The sequence below is a fragment of the Tachyglossus aculeatus genome, chromosome 8 (genome assembly GCF_015852505.1).
Source record: "Tachyglossus aculeatus isolate mTacAcu1 chromosome 8, mTacAcu1.pri, whole genome shotgun sequence".
Taxonomy (NCBI): domain Eukaryota; kingdom Metazoa; phylum Chordata; class Mammalia; order Monotremata; family Tachyglossidae; genus Tachyglossus; species Tachyglossus aculeatus.
The window spans coordinates 21811877-21833197 of record NC_052073.1 but is presented as its reverse complement, the minus strand read 5'-3'; the positions used below and the strand labels follow the sequence as shown (position 1 = coordinate 21833197).

General features: G+C 42.8%; 1 protein-coding gene across 2 annotated transcripts; it reads left to right on the top strand.

Moving 5' to 3' along the window:
* Positions 1-9279: 9279 nt before the first annotated feature.
* LOC119931641 lies at positions 9280-17477 on the top strand. Of its 2 annotated transcripts, XM_038750467.1 has the most exons (7): positions 9280-9491; positions 11406-11532; positions 11699-11758; positions 12725-13078; positions 14614-14689; positions 15871-15957; positions 16301-17477. In XM_038750467.1, exons 2-7 carry the CDS (start codon positions 11427-11429, stop codon positions 16743-16745), a joined length of 1128 nt encoding a protein of 375 aa, XP_038606395.1. In that variant the 5' UTR covers positions 9280-9491; positions 11406-11426; the 3' UTR covers positions 16746-17477. The 2 variants fall into 2 exon arrangements, with proteins under 2 accessions (XP_038606395.1, XP_038606396.1); XM_038750468.1 differs by lacking the exon at positions 15871-15957.
* Positions 17478-21321: the final 3844 nt, after the last annotated feature.

Below are 21321 nucleotides of genomic sequence, written 5' to 3'. Positions count from 1 at the left end.
GCAGCCACTCAGGAAGCCTATTTACTTCACCTTCAGTTATGACAAAGAAGATGGAGTAAGAGAAAGAAGAAGAATTATGATGATTGTTAAACCTTTTGTATATTGAGGTTGATAATTAGTCATATTTATTGAGTGCTTACTGTGTGCTATACTAAATACTTGGGAGAGTACAATTTTACAGACTTGTTAGTTCCCTGTCCACAAACAGCTACAGTATAATCAAATCAACCACAGTCTGTGTCCTGCATGGGCCTCATAGTCAAAGAGGGAGGGAGAACTGGTATTTAATCCCCATTTACAGATGCGGTAACCGGAGCACAGAGAGTCAAGTGACTTGCCTCTGATCACACAGCATCATTCATTCATTCATTCATTCACTCGTATTTATTGAGTGCTTACTCTGTGCAGAGCACTGTACTAACTGCTTGGGAAGTACAAGTTGGCAACATATAGAGATGGTCCCTAAGCTGGGATTAAACACAGTAGTTTTCTCAGCACTGTCCTAAGTATTAGGGAGTACATTTCTCTCCCATCTAGCAAAAACTCTTTTGAGAGTGTCACCAAGTGAATCTGAGTGTTTTGGGCAGCTATTGTAGGGGGCTATGCATACTTTCACTGCATTGGATTGGCTACTCACCTGTATTTCTTCTTGTGATATTAAACTTCTAAGCAGGAGAAAGATCATGTCAGCAGAAATGATTGCATTTTTCACAGAGATTGGTTGTGTTTTGCCCATTATCTCATCAAGTCCCTCTTCTGCTTGGTGCTAAGTCAAGTCAACGCTAGAGGTGAGTCACCTGCTGGCTGGAGGCTCTAAAAGGAGCAGTTTCACTGAACAGCAGCAGTATGAGGCATTTCTCTGCTCATCAGGCGATAATCAGAGCTCAGACGGCACTGGAGAAATTGAATCTACTACACAGGTCAGGAAGAAATGAGCCGTTACTGTGCAACAGAGCTGCATTAGTGGAGGAGATCACCGGAGGGTTTCTGAAGATTGGTGCCATTGACTGGATGATGATGGCTAGAGGTAACAGTTGCCCAGGGACTGTGTTGATCATGAGATGCAGCCCCAAATCTGTGAGACTGGAGTGTGGTGGTCAGAGTTCCAGGAAGTGTCTCTCTGTGCTTCCTTGTGAGGCAGCATGGCCTAGTGGAAAGAGCGCAGGCCTGGGAGTCCTAATCCTGTGTGATGTTGGGCAATTCACTTAAACTTCCCTGTACCTCAGTTTCCTCATCTGGAAAATAGGGATGAAATACCTGTTTTCTCTCCTATCTAGATTGTGAGCCCCATGAGGGACAGGGGTTATGTTCCACCTGCTTACCTTTTATCTGCCCCAATGCTTAATAAAATGCTTTGCCCACAGTCAATACTTAACAAATCCTACTATTCTGATAATTATTCCTTCCGGAATCTGGTCTTGTCATGAGGTGTTTCAGGGTATTAAAAATTTACTTCCCTTTACCCCCTTTCATTCATGGCTCACTGTGTTATTCAGGACATGTTATGTTCAGCATGAATTACCAAAATTAGTGCTGTCTCAGATTTTGCACCACTAAAAACAATTATCTCATTAAATGCTCAGATGATATAACACAACAGATAATAGCTCAGAAAGATTCAGCTCCATCTTCTGGCACTTCAGCCCTTGCTTCAGCCATTTCAGTCCGGGAAAATCATTGTGTGTAAATGTTATAAAAGACAAAATCATTCTCTGGGGCCCACTCACACTTCAACCCACAGAACATTTCACTGGAGAACTATATAAGATGAACACAAAAAATATTTACCTGCTTCACGTTGATGCATGATATTTGTGTGATGACTAACATTTTAATGGAAGGCACCCCTGGAGTCTTAAAGTGCCTTATTTAACAGTAATGTATATGGCTTTCCAAGTAACCTATCCTGGATGCTGTTGGGAGCAGAAGGCTCTGAGGGTTGCTGTTGGAAAGCAAGGCAAGGGGATGCTGTTGACAGGAACATTTCTTTTAAAACTCTTTGTGATGATGAAAGAGTTCCAGAATTCTCTCTGTGTGGGCCAGCAATTGGAGTAAAAGAACCTGAACTAATTTGACCAAATGTCCCATTTTAGGTGTAATTAATTTATTAGCTCTGTAATTTATTTATATTAATGTCTGTCTCACCTCTAGACTGTAAGCTTGTGGGCAGGGAATACGTCTGTTTGTTGTTATACTGTGGTCTCCCAAGCACTTAGTATGGTACTGTGCACATAGTAAGCACTCAATAAATACAACCGTATGAATGAAAGGTGGGACAATTACACATTTTAGTGTCCAATCCTCTCCCCCAAGAAAGCCTCTGATGGAACACATTAGGGTCTTGTTTTGGGGCCCAGAAAGTCATGGGGCAGCTACTCAAAAGTAGCAGCAGGCAAGTAGAGTGGAGGAAGTGGCTGTTTGTGGTGGCCTCAGTGGCGGCAGCGGTGACAACTGCCTTCCTCATCCTCACTGATAGCTACTGCTGCCACTCTGGCTACCGTAACTGGACTTGGCTACCTCCTGAGAGGTGCATCTGAGATAGGACAGCAGCTCTGAACTGGAAACCTCCAGAAGCTATCTGGTGGTGGTGATGCAGCGGGTGGGAGCCCAGCTACCCAGCAGGGTTACTGGCAGAGAGACTCCTGCTGATCCAGCTCAGGGGGTGACAGCTCCCTGAAAACTGGGGTGAGTAGGCAGTGTGACTTAGTGGATAGAACATGGGCATGGGATTCGGAAGGACATGGGTTCTAATCCCAGCTCTGCCACCTGTCTGCTGTGTGATCCTGGGCAAGTCATTATTCTATTTGTTCTGATGACACCTGTCCGCATGTTTTGTTTCATTGTTTGTCTCCCCCTTCTAGACTGTGAGCCCCTTGTTGGGTAGGGACCGTCTCTTTATGTTGCCAACTTGTACTTCCCAAGCGCTTAGTACAGTGCTCTGCACTCAGTAAGCGCTCAATAAATACAATTGAATGAATGAATGAATTTCACCTCTCTGGGCCTCAGTTACCTCATCTGTAAAATGAGGATTAAGACTGTGAGCCCCTTGTTGGGTAGGGACCGTCTCTATATGTTGCCAACTTGTACTTCCCAAGCGCTTAGTACAGTGCTCTGCACTCAGTAAGCGCTCAATAAATATGATTGAATGAATGAATGAATTTCACCTCTCTGGGCCTCAGTTACCTCATCTGTAAAATGAGGATTAAGACTCGGAGCCCTATGTGGGACAGGGACTCTGTCTAACCTGATTTGCTTGTAACCACCCCAGTGCTTAATACAGTGCCTGGCACATAGTAAGCGCTTAACAAAATACCACAATTATTACAATTATTATTATGCTGCCTCACCTTTTGCCGTCATTATCTCGTGCCCAGATAATGGGTAGGAAGGGCAGGGCTTGGGAAGGATGGAGATTGAAGAGAAGATTTAGAGAAACAGCATGGCTCAGTGGAAAGAGCACGGGCTTGGGAGTCAGAGGTCATGGGTTCAAATCCCATCTCCACCAATTTCAGCTGTGTGACTTTAGGCAAGTCACTTAACTTCTCTGGGCCTCAGTTACCTCATCTGTAAAATGGGGATTAAGACTGTGAGACCCACATGGGACAACTTAATCACTTTATATCCTCCCCAGCGCTTATAACAGTGCTTTGCACATAGTAAGCACCTAACAAATGCCATCATTGTTATTATTATTATTATTTAAGAGCAAAAACTTTCACTCCTTCAAACTACTCCCTAATGTAGATAAAATTTGCACAGAATTCCTTATCCCAGGCTCTCAGTCCCCTCCCTTCCACCCCCACCTCCAGGGGCACAACTGCCAGTACTGCTTAGAGGAGAAACTGTTCTTCCTAATGCCCAAGGAATGACCTTTGATCATTAGTGTAAGACCAGGATGGGAAGATAATGCTGCTCTCCTGATCATGCATAGCAAATGTAAAATGTGCAGAAGCTGGGTTAACAAAACCCAGCTAACCTCTCCATGTCCCCATTTATGGCATTACCATAGATACCATAAAAAAAAATCAAGCATGATTTAGTGGAAAGAGTACAGCCCTGGAATCAAGATCAATCAATCAGGAGACCTCGGTTCCAAACTTGGCTCTGCCACCTGCCCTCTCTGTGACCCTGGACAGGTCACTTAACTTTGCTCAGTTTCCTCACTTGTAAAAAGAGGATAAGACATCTGTTCTCTCTCCTCATTAGTTTGTGAGCCCCATGTGGAACAGACAGAGTCCATCCTAATTATCTTGTATCTACCCCAGTTCTTAGTACAGTGCTTGATACAGTCAGTGCTTAACAGTACCATTATTAGTGTTACTATTATCAAATTCAAAGGCAAATTCAAAGGCAAAACATTTGCCTTATTACTAGAAAAATATCTTTATGGCACCTATTTGTATTGCCGTAGGCTCCTGAATCTTTTGGCCCCATGGAGTGGCGTTGCCAATGAAAACTCTTTCTTGGTATATTTTACTCTGAAGGGGCATTTTGAACAAAGAAATAAAAAACAATTGAATCAAATTGTGAGTAGCTCTAGTTAAAGAGGGAGGTGTATTCCTTTGTACTAAGTACAGATTTCCTCTGAACAAGTGAATACAGCCCATGGACGCACACTGCATTCTGCTTTGATAGCTGTGGTTTGTAAGAAGAGCTGTTTGGGGCAAAGCCAGGAGATGACTAAATGAACCTAACAGGCTTAGCTGTCTCTCTCTCTCTCTCTCTCTCTCTCTCTCTCTCTCTCTCTCTCTCTCTCTCTGTTAGCTCATGTTTAACAAAGCATATTTTATATTGGATGGTATTTCCCTTGATATCTTAAAAAGTTCTCTGGATTTTTCCAATGGCGCCTTCATTTCTTCATCCTTCCAAAATGGGGATAACTCTTAAGACCTAGGGATTTGCTAACCATTGCTTCAGTGGGGGATTAGTGGGTGAGGGGTTATTGGTTCAAAGACTGCACCATGACTGGCATCTCCCCACTAAATTTAAGCCTACTTCTTAGTGATATTTTACACTGATGAGTTTCTTTTTTTGGAGATTGTCTCAAATGGACAAATGTCCCAAAGGGGAAAATCCCAGGTGATTGATTTTATATTTAGGTAAAAGCCCTTGGATATTTGAAGTCTCCTCTCTACTGGCAGTGCCCCACCACACTGGAAATCCAGTGCTGCTCAACACTAAGAAGTAGCCTGGCCTAGTGAAAAGAGCACAGGCCTAAGAATCAGAGGAACTGGGTTCTGCTCCTGCCCCTGCCACTTGCCTGCTGTGTAACTTTGAGCAAGTCACTTGACTTCTCTGTGACTCTATCTCATCTGTAAAATGAAAATTCATTATAGTTTTTTTTGGTATTTGTTAAACGCTTACTATGTGTCAAACAATTTTCCAAGTGCTGGGGTAGATATAAGTTAGGTTGGACACAGTCCCTGTATGACATGAGACTTACAGTCTGAGAAGGAGGAAGAACAGGAGAATTGAACCCCAGAGAAGTTAAGTGATTTGCCCAAAGTCACACAGCAAGCAGAGCCAGGATTAGAAGCCTGGTCCTCTGACTCCCAGGCTTGTGCTCTTTCCATTAGGCCATGTTGCCTCCTATGCTGTTCTCCCTCCTATTTAAACTGTGAGTCTTATGTGGGACCCAATTATACTGTATCTACCTCAATGCTTAGTACAGTGCTTGACATACAGTAAGTGCTTAACAAATACCACCACTTCACAGGGCATTCTTTTTCACAGCACCGTGAAAAACAAAGCACCAGTCATTCCAAAAAGGCATCTTGAGAGGTAAATTCATGGGATATGTATTCTGTTGAGGGAGACATCCTCAAATACTTTCTTCTGAGCCCCTGCTCCCTGCAAGCATTTCTCCCTCATACTCTTCCCTGCCTATCCCCCTGCCCCCGCCTCCCCCCCCCCCCCCCAACCATCACATACACCTTTTTTTCCCTCTAATTTTCAGGATTTTCAGCATTACTTCTGCAAAAACACAAAGGAGGTTTTCAAAGAAAAGTGAGATGTTTTCTCAGCTTCGGTGAATTGGCTCCCAATACAAAAAAAAAAATCAAATTGTTGTTTAAAAATAGCATCCTTTCAATGTTTTCCCAAATTATGATACAGTAATGTGCAGGGATAAAAAATCTTCAGCTCTCTGATTTGGTGTGCTTGATTGCTCATCAAATGAGATTTGTTGTTTTTTTCTCTCAGTATTAGCTCTCTCAACTCAGGCTAGTCTAAATGACACATTGTGTCCCTTCTGTTCCAGGTATCATTTGCTTTTCTTACAGCAGTTACAGTGACTTAGAATCAGAATTCCCTAACGTTCTGAAGTTCTGCCTCTCGACAGAGCATAATGCAACATAGTTCTTTCTTGGATAGAGACTCTCTGTTGCCTGATTTCTGATTTCTGTTATACCCTTAGCCTGATTTCTTTATGGTTCTGTGTCTGAGGATCCCTTGTTATTTTCTCTGCTGAGTTGTGTCAAAATTCTAGCTAAGTTTGTGTCAGAGGTGATAAAATGAGTTCATTTTCTCAACTGGAAAAGTGGCAAGAGCACAGGACTGGGAATCAGAAGCCCCAAGTTCTGATCCCTGCTCTACCACTTGCCTGCTGTGTGACTTTCGACAAGTCACTTAAAACAACAATTGTTACATGATGTAGGATTTTTTAAGATCTGTTTTATTGTTACCTATCCATCTCCGCATCAAGTAGACACTTCTTAGCACCAGCTTTAAAGCACTCAATCACCTTACTACCTAACCTCACTGCTCTCCAACTACAACCCAGCCTGCACAGTGGTCTACAACCTACTCAGTGAACCTTGATCTTGTCTATCTCTCAACTGACCTCTCGCCCCTGTCCTCCCCCTGGCCTGGAACACTCTTTCTCTTCATATCCTACAGGCAATTATTCTCCCCACCTTCAAAGCCTTACTGAAGGTATATCTCCTCTAAGAGGCCTTCCTTAATATAGACCTCATTTCATCTTCTCCCACTCCTTTCTTCTTCAGTCTTGCACTTGGATTTGTCCCCTTTTTATTCACCTCTCTGTCTGCTCCACAGGCACTTAGGTACATGTTCATAATTTATTTATATTGATGTCCGTCTCCCCCTCCAGACTGTAAGCTCACTGTAGGCAGGGAACATGTCTACCAACTCTGTTATATTGCTATATTGTACTCTCCCAAGCACAGTACTAAGCACTTTGGAGAGTGCAATTCAACAGAGTTTGTTGACATGTTCCATGCTGTGTCAATCAATAAATGACATTTTTTAAACTCTTACATTGTGGAGCCTATTGTCTAAGTGCTTGGGAGAGTACAATACAAAAGAATTAGTAGTCATAATTCCTGCCCTCACAAAGCTTATCCTCTAGTGATGAAAATTCTTTAAATTCTCATGGGATTACAATTTATATTCCCTCACCTCTAGTCAGTTCTCTGGGAGATCTAACCCAAACAGTCTCACTGTAATCCAAGTCCCAATTCTTCTAGCTCTATCCTCGAAGGAGTTGGACACAAGCCAGTCAGAGACCTCTTTATTAAGAGTTCTTACGCTTGAAAGGTGTTGAAGTCTCAAAAATCATCTTTTCTCCAGATTAACTCCAATTCTCTTCTACCTTGCCTCTTAACCAATCTGTTTGATCCATTTTTTCTCTTGTCCTTTCAACCCTCTCCAGAGAGTGACAAGCTTTTGAATTTGACTGTGACCCTGTGGCTCAGATATTAATCCCAGGGGAACTCAAACAAACCTATAAACTGCCTGATCCTGCAACAACATCAGGAGATTTGAAACTCCCGAATAGCAAACAGTTCTTGTTGACTCTCTGGTCTCCCCTGAGGTGAAATATTTCTTCAAGGCTCTGGAAGGTTGTCACTGGGAATGGAAACAGGCAAGAGGAAGAGAGCCCAGAGCTCTAAACTTGGGAAGGAGCAATCGTGGCTCCAGAGGCTCAAGAAGGTAGCAGTAGTTGGTACAAGCAGACAAGCAAGGAGTGATGTGGGAAGAGGGGGCAGGGAGAGAGAGAATAGTGGCAGCAGCTGAGAAACAGAAGATGAATCAAAGATAAAATAAGAAAACAGAGGAGAGAAGAAAAGTGGTAGTAGCAGTAATAGTAGTTGTGGGGAAATAATAGTAGCATTAGTATTTATTAAGTGCTTACTGTGTGAAACATTCTTCCAAGTACTGGGGAAAATTGCATAAATGACCATTAGACAGGTCATTTGGTCAAATGACCAGGAACATTAGGTTCCTGGTCCCCAGATTAAGAATAAAGAGAGAGGGTTGGCATCCTCATGTCACAGAATAGAAGACACATCCATAGCTAAAGCAGCTTCCAGCTTTCTGGAGATAGCAGGAGCACAAGAAACCTCACGGGAGTCACAAGCTGTTGAGGATTTTACAAGTGCTGAAATCCTTGCAGAATGGTTGTAAAAATTAATGAGCCATGCAGTGTACTAAAAGCTTGCCTTATTAACTACTGAGATATCCCTGCAAGTTAGATCAGTAATTGTGATTTTAGCAATCCAACTGTATCTACGCACACAGTCCAATCAGTGTGGTTCAAGCACAGTTCCCTCTCCAAGGATGTAAATAATAATAACAACAATAATTGTGGTATTTACTAAGTGCTTACTGTACTAAGCACTTGGGTAGATTCAAGATAATCAACCGGCCATATACATTTTCAGAACAATCCCCAGCAACACCTGACAGAGTTCAATTCCAGAGTTTGCTTGAAAGCAGTTTTCAGTGAGCTATTTACATTTTCCATTCCTTAAGCAATTCCTCTGCAACCCAAGCAGAGAGAGTCAGAGCATCTAGGAGTAAGTCAGAAGAAAAACCCAGTAGTTCCATGTGATCAGCAAGGTGCCAGATATGCTGAAAAGGAGCTGTGAACTGCTTCTGCCCTGCTACTTGCTGGAGGTCACTTCTCACCACTCTCAGCCCTGTTTCCAAAAGACCTGAACGTAGGAGGGTTAGGTTTGAACGTTCTCCACTGGGCTCTGAGCCCTGAGTAGGTTGCACTGTGTTTGTGAAGAGAGTGAATGTCAGAGACTTCCCCAAGCCTGACTCTCTGACTGCGTGAACATGAATTAACCAGGAATGTTCGAGAATTATTCCTGAATAATTCATGAACTTGAATTAATCATGCATTTTCATGAATTATTCATGGCTAACTCATGGAAATGCAAGGTTTATTCATGCTCCAAAAAACCCAGGGTTTTTCCACCGTCTCTGTTGCTGCTGCAGCGCTTATAAAAACTGGTTCTGAAGAAGTGAGGGGTTTATTCTTATGTCGGGGGGAGTAGGGAGAAAAGAGGGGGCCATGGGGACTCTTTTTTTGACAAAGGAAACCCTTCCAGAAGCTGTTGGGATGGGGAACCAGAACCCAGGATCTCCTCTTCCTTGATCAGCGGAGAGCCTTCTGGCAGCAGAGAGCTGGATAGTGAGGAGACATTTTGCAAGGACTCCACAACTGAAGCTGCACTATCAAGGCAAGGACCAATGTCATTGTGTCGATCTTGCTATGTGCTCATGCTTTGTCTCCTTTGATAATATTTGGATTTTCAGGCTTGGGGAGTGGAGTTGGGTCTACCTGGGATCTGCATATAACTTGCCTATTTTTCCTTCGTGGGAGGGATGGCTGTTTTGAACAGGTTTAATGACCCTGGGCTCATTGATTACAGATGTTGTTTTCAAATGTATCTTCTAAGAAGGTCAACTTTCTTTGTTCTCTGCTTCCAGCAAAGCTGAAGATCATTTGTTTTCCAGAAGCTTTGCAACCGAAGTGAAGGAGATAGATTGGATTAAGGGGAATTTTGTCATGGACCCAAGAAAGCAGAGCACCGAGAGTCAGGATGGGGGCTTGCTGAAGGAAGAGGCACCTAGCTTATCACTAAGATGACTCAGCAGATTGGAAGAAACTTCCCTGAGAGGGAATTCATTTGGAGAAAAGAAACAGGAAGAAGATCAGGGTCAAAGTTCAGAACGTGCAGGATGAAACCTGCCGAGGACCAATTGGACTTGATAAGGGATGATTCTTACGGGGGGAAGCAGCTTCTTACTTCAGTTCCCCTTGTGGGTATGGGTATGATTTTTCTTGGCACTCCTGGATCACGTCTCTCTGTAAACATGTGTGGGTTTGGGGAAGCTCTTTTGTACCTTGGTCCACAGAATTTGAAACACCAGAGCTAGAGTTGCTTGAAGACTGGGGTTTTGGGAACAAGAAGTACATACTTGGGCAAACGTCCCTGTGCATATTGGAGACCCTTAGTTTCAGTGACATTGTGAGGTCAATTCAGCTAAGATTGCCCAATGAATTTGTCCAGCTTGGTTGAACTCCTAATGAGGGGCTGCTTCCACACTAGTAAGGTAGAGATTACAATTTTCAATTTCACCAGAGAATACCATGCATTCTGTGGGGGCACAATAGGCTATTGTACCGAAACAGTGGAGAATACACTTCATATTTTAGAACAACACCCCTGTGACTACACAGCTGGCATTGTAGGTTGGAAATGTGGGATTTTCTATGCTTCACTTTTCCAGAGAGAAGTTGTTGGAATATCTTAATCAAAATGCTCCAAGAACCAAGATGTTAGTAACTCTTGGGAAAGGAGATGTCCATGTACTTGATCACTGGGTTTGGTGTTCTTCCATCCCAACATCCATGTTGACCGTCTTTGAATGATGAATTTTTTTTTCGGTTCTGTTCTGTGTGTGTGTGTGTGTGTGTGTGTGTGTGTGTGTGTGTGTGTGTGTGTGTTTGACATCTGTTTCCCTGTCTCCTGATCTCACTTTCTGCCTCTTCATCTGAGATGTTGCGCATCCACAAATTTTCTATTTTCCGCATGATCAGGAGTGTCCCAGTTATAATACTCAACACTCCAAGAGTAAATGAAGCAGTCTGTTAACTGGTCATTTGGGTAGTGGGAATGATGGGTTTGTGAAACAGAGATTTTCTATCCCATTCATTGTGCACCTGATGACATAGTCTCGCATTAGAATGACAGTTGGTTTTGATACTCCAGGACCAAGGTCCTGCATGGAGGATCTGATTCTAGTGTTAGTGGTTCACCCAGCACCACCTGTGCTCTCTTGTCCATTCTGGTCATGTTTCCAGTGGGGCCTGGAGTGCAATGAGTGAGCAAGTGTGTCAAAGAGATGACGTTAAATTTTGGGGTTTGTTTGTTTTTTAAAAAATTTGCAAACAAAGTGACCACAATATTGGGCACCTACTGAAAGCAGGGCTCTGCTCTAGGCACTGAGGAACATTAAGTAATCTTACAAGATGTGTTCCCTGCCCTTGAGGAGCTTCCAATCTAATTTCTGATCAGAAAAGGGCACTGCGTTCAGGCAAAGATATAATCATGCATCCAGTAATGTGTACTTTTTCCTCTTTTCTTCAGTTGTAGGTGGCGTGAACCCCAATGGCTTCAAAGCTCTATGTTCTCATCAGCTGGCCTGACGGGAGCAGAGTCATCAATATAGAAAACATCAAAGAGCCCCCAAAACCATTTAACCTCTATTCAATGGGTGAGCATGTGCTAACCCAGTGTCCTGGCTTCTGTGGCTTATACTGGGGGGTAGTGGAAGGCTTAAGTGGTAAGCCACAGGTATCAGCAAGAACATATGAGTCTGGGGTGAGAAGTCTTTCTCAGGACAAAGGCAGTGCAGAACTAATACCCTTTTCTTTCAACAGAGTGTCAAGATGTCCTGGAGAAGAAACTTCAGAAAGAGAAACACCTGCTTAAAACATTCAGTAAGAATTTCCTACTGTAAGAATTATTCTCAGCAGTGACTGAGTGACTTTCTCTAAAACAGGCATTCACAGTCTTTTTTAGGCTGCCTGTGGAGAGGCAAAAAAACCCAAAACCCCAAACCCAAAAAACACAGACCACTTAAATCATGGTCTAACCTCTTACCATTGAGAAGCTTGGAGTTTTCTGGAGACTGATACTGTAAGAGAGCCCCATCAATCGATCAATCAATCAACTAATCAATCAAGGGTACCCTGAAGATCTTGCCACAACCTCCCACAAATTTCCAGCCACTTTCTGGACCCCACATGCCATTTTTGAGCAAGAGTGTAGGGTAGCACCTCTCTTCTAAAAATGACCACAAACCCTAGAGATGGACTGCCTGGAGTGCCCTTGCAAATATCCAGTGATCCCTACACTGCCATCTCAATACTGCTGCTTTACTTGGCTAACGTCACCTGTCACTCCATACGTCTTTCCCCACAAAAAGTTCCAAGGGTCAATATTGTTAAAGTGAAATGCATTACTTATAACAACCACTGAATTGTAATGCTTTGTACTAGCAGACGTTGTCAGAAACATCAGAGAACTCAACTCTAAACTTTAAGTTCATTATGGTCAGGGAATGTATCTGTTATATTGTACTCTCCCAAATGCATAGTACAGTGCTTTGCACACAATAGGTATGCAATAAATATGATTGAATGAACGAATTGATTGAGCAGTAGTGTTTATTTTGCACCTACTCTGTGCAGAGTGCAGTATTTAGTGCTTGAGAAAATACAGTAGAATTAGTTGATGCAATCTCTGCCCTCAAGGAGCCGACCAACTCCCTGGGGAGATCGACACTAAATTAGGAGGATGGGCCCCCAAGGCTAAGATTCTGAGATCCTCTCCCCAAGTGCCCCCAGGTGGAGGTCCCACGCCCGGTCCTCCACTCCATTAGAAGTCTTGTCTCTTGCTTTCAGAGGAGGGGCTGGAAGCATTTGCCCCCCCACCCGCTGGTAAGAAATCAAAGAAGAGTTTTCCCAAGTGGGTGCCGGGCACACCATCAGAGAAAAATCAAGGTGGCAGAATTCTTTCTGTTGACTACCCACCGGTATCAAACTCCCAGAGTGCTCCTGCTGCTTCTGATATCACCTCTCCCCTCACCAAGGAAAGGCTTATTCCAGAGCAACCCGTCATCCACCGCGCCATAGCCCCACAGTCGTCGTTGGTCGGTGCTTTTAGCTTCCCCACTTCCTTCCTGGAGCGGGGTGAAGCAGGGACATCTCAAAAGGAAGAAGCACACCCCCAGCTGAAGAATGAAACGGAGACCAGAGGTAAAAACTAACTGGGAGATACAGTACACTGCACATCATATGTGCTCAAATCATACCATTGATTGATTGAGAGGAAACAAAAAGAGGTTGGGTGGAGCCCACATCTATGACACTGAGACTCAGCCCTTCTAACAAATACAAACCATTTATTGGGCAGGACACAGAAGGTGTAATAGGTGAACTTTTTTTCCTGACCACTCAATTAATGTCACTGGTATTTATTGAGCATTTGCTGTCAATCAATCAATAGTATTCATTGAGCACTTCCTAGGTGCAGAGCACTGTTTTAAGTGCTTGGTAAGGTAAAGTGTAATAAATTTGGTAAACACTTTCCCTGCCCACAATACACTCTAGAGGAGGTTTCAGTCTACTTGGGAGAATATAATATAGAGTTGGTAGACAGATCTCTGTCCTCAAGGAGCTTAAAATCTACTTGGGGAGACAGGCATTACAATATATTACAAAGAGAGGAAACTCCAGAGTATTAAGGATATGTGCATAAAAGCTGGGGGAGTGAATATCAAAGTGTGTAGGAGGTACATGCTCAAGTGCATAACTGAGTTGTTAAATCTTGCTCCATACCAGGTGAACGTATGGACAGCTATCTGTACTGTCATTCCTCCTCCTTTAAAAGCAAACATTTCTGTTGGAAAAATTTGCAGGCTGGGCAGGACTGAAGATGGGTGTTCTTTTCTGATTCTGTTAGGATTTGTGTGGTGGGGCCGGGGGGTGGGGGGGGGGGGGGAGCTGGCGGCGGAGCAAACACCCCTCTAATAATCTCATAACTGAGCCTCAGCTGGCAGCGTGGCCTAATGGTTAAAGCGTGGGCCTGGGAGCCAGAAGGACATGGTTTCTAATCCCGGCTCCATCACTTGTCTGCTGTGTGACCTTAGGCAAGTCATTTAACTTCTATGTGCCTTAGTAACCTCAACTGTAAAATGGGGATTAAGCCTGTGAGTTCCTTGTGGGAAAGGGGCTGTGTCCAACTGGATTACCTCAATCTAGCCCAGTGTTTAGAACAGTGCCTGGCACATAGTAAGCGCTTAACAAATGCCATTAGAAAGAAAAAAGTTGAGTTGGCACAGTGAAATGGTGGTTGACCTGATTAACTTGATTATCTTGTGTCTATTCAGTTAGTCAGTGGTGTTTACTGAGTGCTTACTGTGTGCAGAGCACTGTACTAAGTGCTTGGGAGAGTACAATATAACAATATAACAGAGTTGGTAGACACATACTCCAGTGCTTAGTACAGTGCAAATACCACAATTATTATTATTATTGGTGGTAGTAGTAGTAATAGTAATAGTAGTAGTATAATTTAATTAAGCACTGGGGTAGATGCAGGATAAACAGATTGGACACAATCCCTGTCAAACATAGAGCTAACAGTTGAAGGGATAAGGAGAAAATAAAATGCTATCATTGTTAGGACATTATTATCTACATTGAAGATATGTTACCTAGTAATGAGCTATATTACTTTTCAAATTTATTACTTGAATTCCTTTATTTACTCATTTATTAATACTCTCTAGGCTGTGTTTCCCTGGCATTGAAAAGGAAGGCGGATGGCATTGTAGTTCGGTGTCAAGAACATGTCCACAGAGCAAGGTAACTTCTCGCGAAGCCTATCACACAAATTACTTCGGACACCTCTAAATATTAGCTGTTTATGCTCAAATTTTAGGAGGGAAGTTCCTTCTTGGAATTTAACTGCGTCTTGGTCCACACTCCTATATGGGAGTAACTTTCTCTCTTTCTTAAGGATCTTCTCAGAAACAAGTCCCGTCTCACCCCTCAATTATACATTCTCATGATTAACTACCCATGCTGTCAGGAAGTTCTTCCTAATGTCTACTCTAAAGTCCTTCTCCTTCCATTAAACCCATTTCCTATTGGCTAGCTTTTTAGCGGAGATGAAGAACGCCTTCCACAGAATAACCTAGTAGAATCTGCTTATAACATCATCCCTTAAAACATCCGACACTGTAACAGCGTCCTGTTCAACCTTATCAATCTGATCAACTTACTGGATGCAAGCTGTGGGCAAGATCTCCCTTTGTACAGTTTTTGGTTATAGCAGTAATGATTTCTCTGGCTTTAGAAGGCCAAGAATGTAGAAGCAGCGGGCTCAGTGGAAAGAGCACAGGCTTTGGAGTCAGAGGTCATGGGTTCAAATCCCAGCTCTGCCAGTTATAAGCTGTGTGACTTTGGGCAAGTCACTTAACTTCTCTGGGCCTCAGTGACCTCATCTGTAAAATGGGGATTAAGACTGTGAGCCCCCCGTGGGACAACCTGATCACTTTGTAACATCCCCAGCGCTTAGAACAGTGCTTTGCACATAGTAAGTGCTCAATAAATGCCATTATTATTATTATTATTATTAATAACAGGTTCATTCCAAGCTATCAAACTTCAATTGCTTTCATTTTTCCTCCTAGTTTTTATTTACTAATTCCGTCACTCTATATGGTGGCATGGTTTTGAAAGAGGTTTATCTGGATTCTTTTCCCATGGTTAGATTGGGCATCTAGACATTGATAGAAAGTAGGAGAGAGTCCATTCAGCTTTTTCTATGGCTAGATGTGTTTGAGGGATGAGAAAGTTTTTTGTAGCTTATGTAAAGCAAATTGAAGGGTTTTTTTTTTTTTGTTGGTTTTTTTTTTAGCGAAGGGAGCATGGAAGCAGACTAGGTTTGCATTTTCCTACGGATCTGAGTGAATTTTATTCCAGGGAAAGAAATATATTTGAAATGTCTTGTTCAATCCCTTTCTGGTTTTTTATTCTCTTAGTTGTGATGACTTCAAAAGCAAAAGTGCTCCAGAAATGAATGAATTTGACATCTGCCAGAAAAGCTTCCGGCCTTGTGAAATGGAAAGGTAATTTGACAGCACTGAAGTCCAAGGCCCCTAATCTTTAGAAAAATTAAATGAACTATTCTTTGATACCACGTTTTATTCATTGTGATATCACCAGAAGACCTACGCATGAACATTTAAATCCTAAATACAGATCCTATATACGGGAAGCAGCGAGGCCTAGAGTCAGAGGATCTGGGTTCTAATCCCAGTTCTGTCATTTGTCTGTTGTGTGACCCAAGTCCTCTGGCTCATACTCTTTTCTATACTGGTTCTCTAAGACACACCAGTATTTACTGAGTGCTTACTGTGTGCTGAGCACCGTGCTAAGGGTCTGCCTCCCTGCTTTGCTCTGCTTCCTCAGGGAGAAGATTGGACATCTGGAGCGACTGGTGTGGGATTTGCAGCGGGAAGTTCTTTCCTTGAAGAAGAAGGTTCAGAGGTTGGAATCTGCATCTCTGCAGGAAGAAGCCCCCGGACCACAGTTCCAGATGGTGGAGTTGTTCAATGGTTACACCAGGGAGCAGTTGAGAGAGACCATCCGCTTTGACCAGAAGGTCAGCACAGCCTGCAAGACGCTGCTCTATAAGCTCTTCACCTCCGACTACATCCAGAGCCACTCCATCACAGGCCGCAGGGGCAACACTTTTCGGGAGGCCAAGCCCATGATGGACGAGCGCTGCATCAAGGTCATCCGGCTCCTGTTGAAGCAGAAGTTTGGGGATAACCTCAGTGACACAGTCATCACCGAGAAGATCCAAAATGTACAGAAAGCTCTGAGGCAGAAGTACAAGGCAGAGTGTCTGTAAGCTCGTTGTGGGCAGGGAATACATCTGCTAATTCTGTTACACCGCATATTCCCAAATGCTTGGTACAGAGCTCTGCAAGTAATAGCGCTTAGAACAGTGCTTTGCACATAGTAAGCACTAAACAAATGCCATCATTATTATTAGTAAGCACTCAATAAATACCATTGGTTGTGTTACAATCCTAGCCAGAGTTCAGCTGTCTGGAATGCGAGGCTTTCAGGATCCTTTGGTATGAGCAGAGCAGTTCACTGAGACAAGGAGCAGAAGTCTTAGTGCGAGAATGTGGAGCAGGGACAGGTCATCGGCATTTTTCTTTGAAATTCCAACAAGCAATTTTGAATATTTCCCCACCCCCCTCCTCCTACCATCTTTTCCCATTTTCCATACAGTTTGGCTGCAGAACATTTACAAACTATTATGAGATGGGGGAGAACCTTTTGTCATAAAGGCATCTCCAGACTCTAGGTAGGTTACTAATGATAATTTATCCAATCGATCAGTGGTATTTGTCAATCACTGGGTGCCGTATCAAGCATTTGAGGAGAGTACAGTGGAGTTGGTAAACCTGACACTGTGCTCTTTCACAATGACTGTTGCTACCATGTGTTCTGGATAGAACACTGTTAGAGAATTAGGGAATCTTCTTCTGACAATGCATTGCAATGGACTCTCCCAAGTGCTTAATACAGTGCTCTGCACACAGTAAGTCCTTAATAAATACAATTGAATGAATGAATGTTCCTTCCTTGCACTTGAATTTCCACCCTTTACTCATCCCACCATCAGCCCCACATCACTTATGTACATATCCATAATTTATGTTTTTATATCAATGTCTGTTTCCAGCTTTGTGATACTGTACATTTCTCCCTCTTGTCAGCATCACCGCTAGGAACAGGACCAATGTTGTCAAAATGTTTGTTACAAGAAGCAGAGTATGGTTGATCTAGAAAGAAAGGGGATTGATCTAGAAAGAAAGCTACTATTTACAGAATACTTTAAGTATTATCCCTCCTTCTTAGACTGCGAGCCTCATAAGGGACAGGGATGGTAGGGAATCTGATTATCTTGTATTTAGCCCCAGTGCTTAGGACAGTGTGAGGCAGATATTAAGCTTAGCAAATACTATGCCTTCCAATTTAGACTGTGAGCTCCATGCAGGAGAGGGACTGTGTCTAACCTGTTATATATGTATATTGCTAGAAGGATAAATGTGTGTGTATATATATGTGCTATAGATAAGTGTTTATCCTTCCAGAGCTGTCCTTCTGGATCAAATATGATGGTACTGATGATGACCTTTGTATCATTGTGTGAGTGGGTGGTACTGATAAGATGGATATGAGATGGACAACATGTAACCACAGCTGTGCCTTTCTATTTGAGCTTTGGCTTTATTGTGTCTTTCAAGCATTTCTTTTCTCTATATTGCTTAGTTTCCCTAGTTCAGCTCACTATAGAGCCCCCATTTGGGGTTTTCTGCATAGACATTTCTGTTCACATGTGTCACCCAGTGGCGGTATGATGTTCCAAGCTTGGCTGCAGTGCCAGTGGTCTGACTAAATTCTAGGCCCTCAATTTTTCTGAGCCTATCTTGTCACTTGATGAGAGGCCTCTCAGTTTCACAATAGTTCCTCAGATGACCAGCAGCGGGTACAACGTGTTATCTTGTCACTGTTCTTTATGAACTGCAACATCATAATAGCACAGATTGAGGGAGGGAATGTTTCTACCAACTCTGTTGCATTGCATTCTCCCGAACGCTGAATGCAGTGCCCTACACCCAGAAAGCCCTCTATAATTAAGCGCTTAGTACAGTGCTCTGCACACAGTAAGCGCTCAAAAAATACGATTGAATGAATGAATTAATAATTACCATTGATTGATTGATTGATTGATTGAAACATGGAGATGGAGGAAGGAGAAAAAATAACTAAAAATTGTTTTGAAATTTTATTGCCCATCAATCTACTCCAGGTGATGGAAGGTGAGAATCACGTTGATAGTGAGTTTGCCACTGTGACATGCCCTAATTCAATAGCAGTATTTGAATTCATTGAGCAACCATGTGGTACAATGCACTAACTGGGGGTAGAATTAGTATTAGTGTTAGGTTGTGGGAGAGACAAAAACAAATCAATCAATCATATTTATTCAGCAGTTACTGTGTACAGAGCACTGTACTAAGCACTTGGGATAGTACAATAAAACAGAGTTGGTAGACATGTTCCTGCCCCCAACAAAAAATGACACATTCCCTACCCACAAGGAGTTTACATTCTAATGGGAGCCATAGACATAAAAATATTTACACATAACATAGAGTAAGGTTTATTTATATTAATGTCTCCCTCTCCCTCTAGACTGTAAGCTCGTTGTGAGCAGGGAACATGTCTGCCAACTCATACTGTATTCTCCCAAGCACTTAGTACAGTGCTCTGCACACAGTAAGTGCTCAATATATATGATTGATTGATTGATTGTCAATACCCCAGATTTTAATCTGGTTTTCTACCACTTTCTCTTTCCTAGCCATGGCTGGACAGTGTTATGCTTAGCTAGCAGAATTCAATGACAGTGTTCAGCTTTGAGTCACCAGTGAAAGATCCTTGAGAGTATACAAGATTGGCCAGAAGTGGGATGGTACCTAACCTGAGTAGTCCAACTATTTTGCTAACAATTAATCAATGGTAATTACTGAGTGCTTACTGTGTGCAGTGCACTGTACTAAGCACTTGGGAGAGTATGCTACAATAGAGGCAAGAGACACGATCTCTATCCTCAAGGATCTTGCAATGTGGGGGAGCACTTGTTAGTTCTGATAAGTGTTTCATAGTCAACTGCATGTCTTCTCAGCTGTGTGTTTCCGGAGTACACAATGATCAGTGTATAATTGTGGTATTTGTTAAGTGCTTACTACATGCCAGGCACTGTACTAAGCACTAGGGTGATATAGCAAATAGGGTTGGACACAGTCCTTGTTCCACAGGGGCTCCCAGTCTTAATCCCCATTTTACAGATGAGGAAACTGAAGCCCAGAGATGTGAAGTGACTTGCCCAAGGTCACACAGCAGAGAAGTGGCAGAGTCGGGCTTGGAATCCCGGTCCTTCTGATTCCCAGACCCATGATCTATCCACGAGGCCATGCTGCTTCTCCATATTCAAAAGAATAGAAACTTCTGAACGAGGGATTCAAGGACTCTCAGTACGCCTCTCAGCCTATAGAGTGGAAAGAGCATCCCGGAGGATCAGAATTCTGACACCAGGTTTATTAAATCCACAAGTCTGGCTTTGTAACCTGCTTTACTCCACCCTTGACAGGTGAGAGGTTTGAAGGGTAATATCTGTTCTTCCCTGCTCTGATCTGAAGTCTCAATGAGATTTTGGGAGAATAAGGTTAACAATGTACTTCTGTAGTAGGCCCCACAGTTTTGATCACAGCTCCCTCATCATCAGAATCATTACTCTCGTTTAAGTGTCCCTGGGCAAGAATACTGAACTAAGCACTTGACAACATACAATGAAAATAAAGAAGCTGTTCTTATCCTTGAGTAGCTTACATTTTACTGGGGGACACAAGCACCCCTGAATTGCCAAACATACAATACCTAAGAGTCAAGCATAGCTAAAGTTGACAAAATCAAGGTAAACAATGGAATAGATATTTAATGGTCAGATAGGCCCATGAGTGCCTAGGTAATTTGGGGTTGACAGGAGTATCCTTTCGTCTTGGAAATGGTGACAATGGTGGCCTCTTTGAAATCTCATAGCATTTCCTCAGTATTCCACTATTTGACCCAGAGCCTTTGCAAAGAGGAAACAGCACAGATCTTCCCAATTTGTAGATCTCAGTAAGCTTGTCATAAAACCTAGAAGCTTTGCTATTCTTAATGGTTCTAACTGCAACAAAAAACAGCACGGCCAAGTAGACAGAGCATGGGCCTAGGAATCAGAGGACCTGTGACTTTGAGCAAGTCAATTCAGTTCTCTGTGCATCAGTTTCTTCAACTGTAAAACGGGGATTAATTACCTTTTCTTATTCCTACTTTTAGACTCTGAGCCCCATATGGGGCAGGGACTGTGTCCTACCTGATTATCTTATATCTAGCCCAGTGTTTAGGACAGTGCAAGGCACATAGTAAGCATAACAAATATTACGCCCTTCAAATTGGGTTGTGAGTCCCATGAGGGACAGGACTGTGTCCAACCTGATGAACTTGTATCTACCCCAGCACACAGAACAGTTTTTGACAAAGAATAAGCACTTAAACAAACATATTTATTGAGCTCTTACTGTGTGCAGAGAATTATGCCAAGTGCTTGGGAGGGTAGAATAGAACAGACTGATAGACACCTGCCCAACACAAGTTTACAATCTAAAGAGGATACAAACAGATATTAATATAAATAAATAAATTATGGACATGTACATAAGTGCTGTGGAGCTGAGGGGAGGGTGGATAAAGGGTGCAAATCAAAGTGCAAGAGTGACACAGAAAGGAGTGGGAGAAGAGGAAATGAGGGATTAGTTGGGGAAGCCTCTTGGAGGAGATGTGATTTTAATAAGACTTTGAAG

Bases quoted from the DNA above. Each gene is read 5' to 3' on its own strand.
- LOC119931641 (XM_038750467.1), top strand. From the start codon at position 11,427: ATGGCTTCAAAGCTCTATGTTCTCATCAGCTGGCCTGACGGGAGCAGA. The intron at 11,533-11,698 runs GTGAGCATGTGC...TTCTTTCAACAG, and splicing joins ATTTAACCTCTATTCAATGG to AGTGTCAAGATGTCCTGGAG. The intron at 14,690-15,870 runs GTAACTTCTCGC...TTATTCTCTTAG, and splicing joins GAACATGTCCACAGAGCAAG to TTGTGATGACTTCAAAAGCA.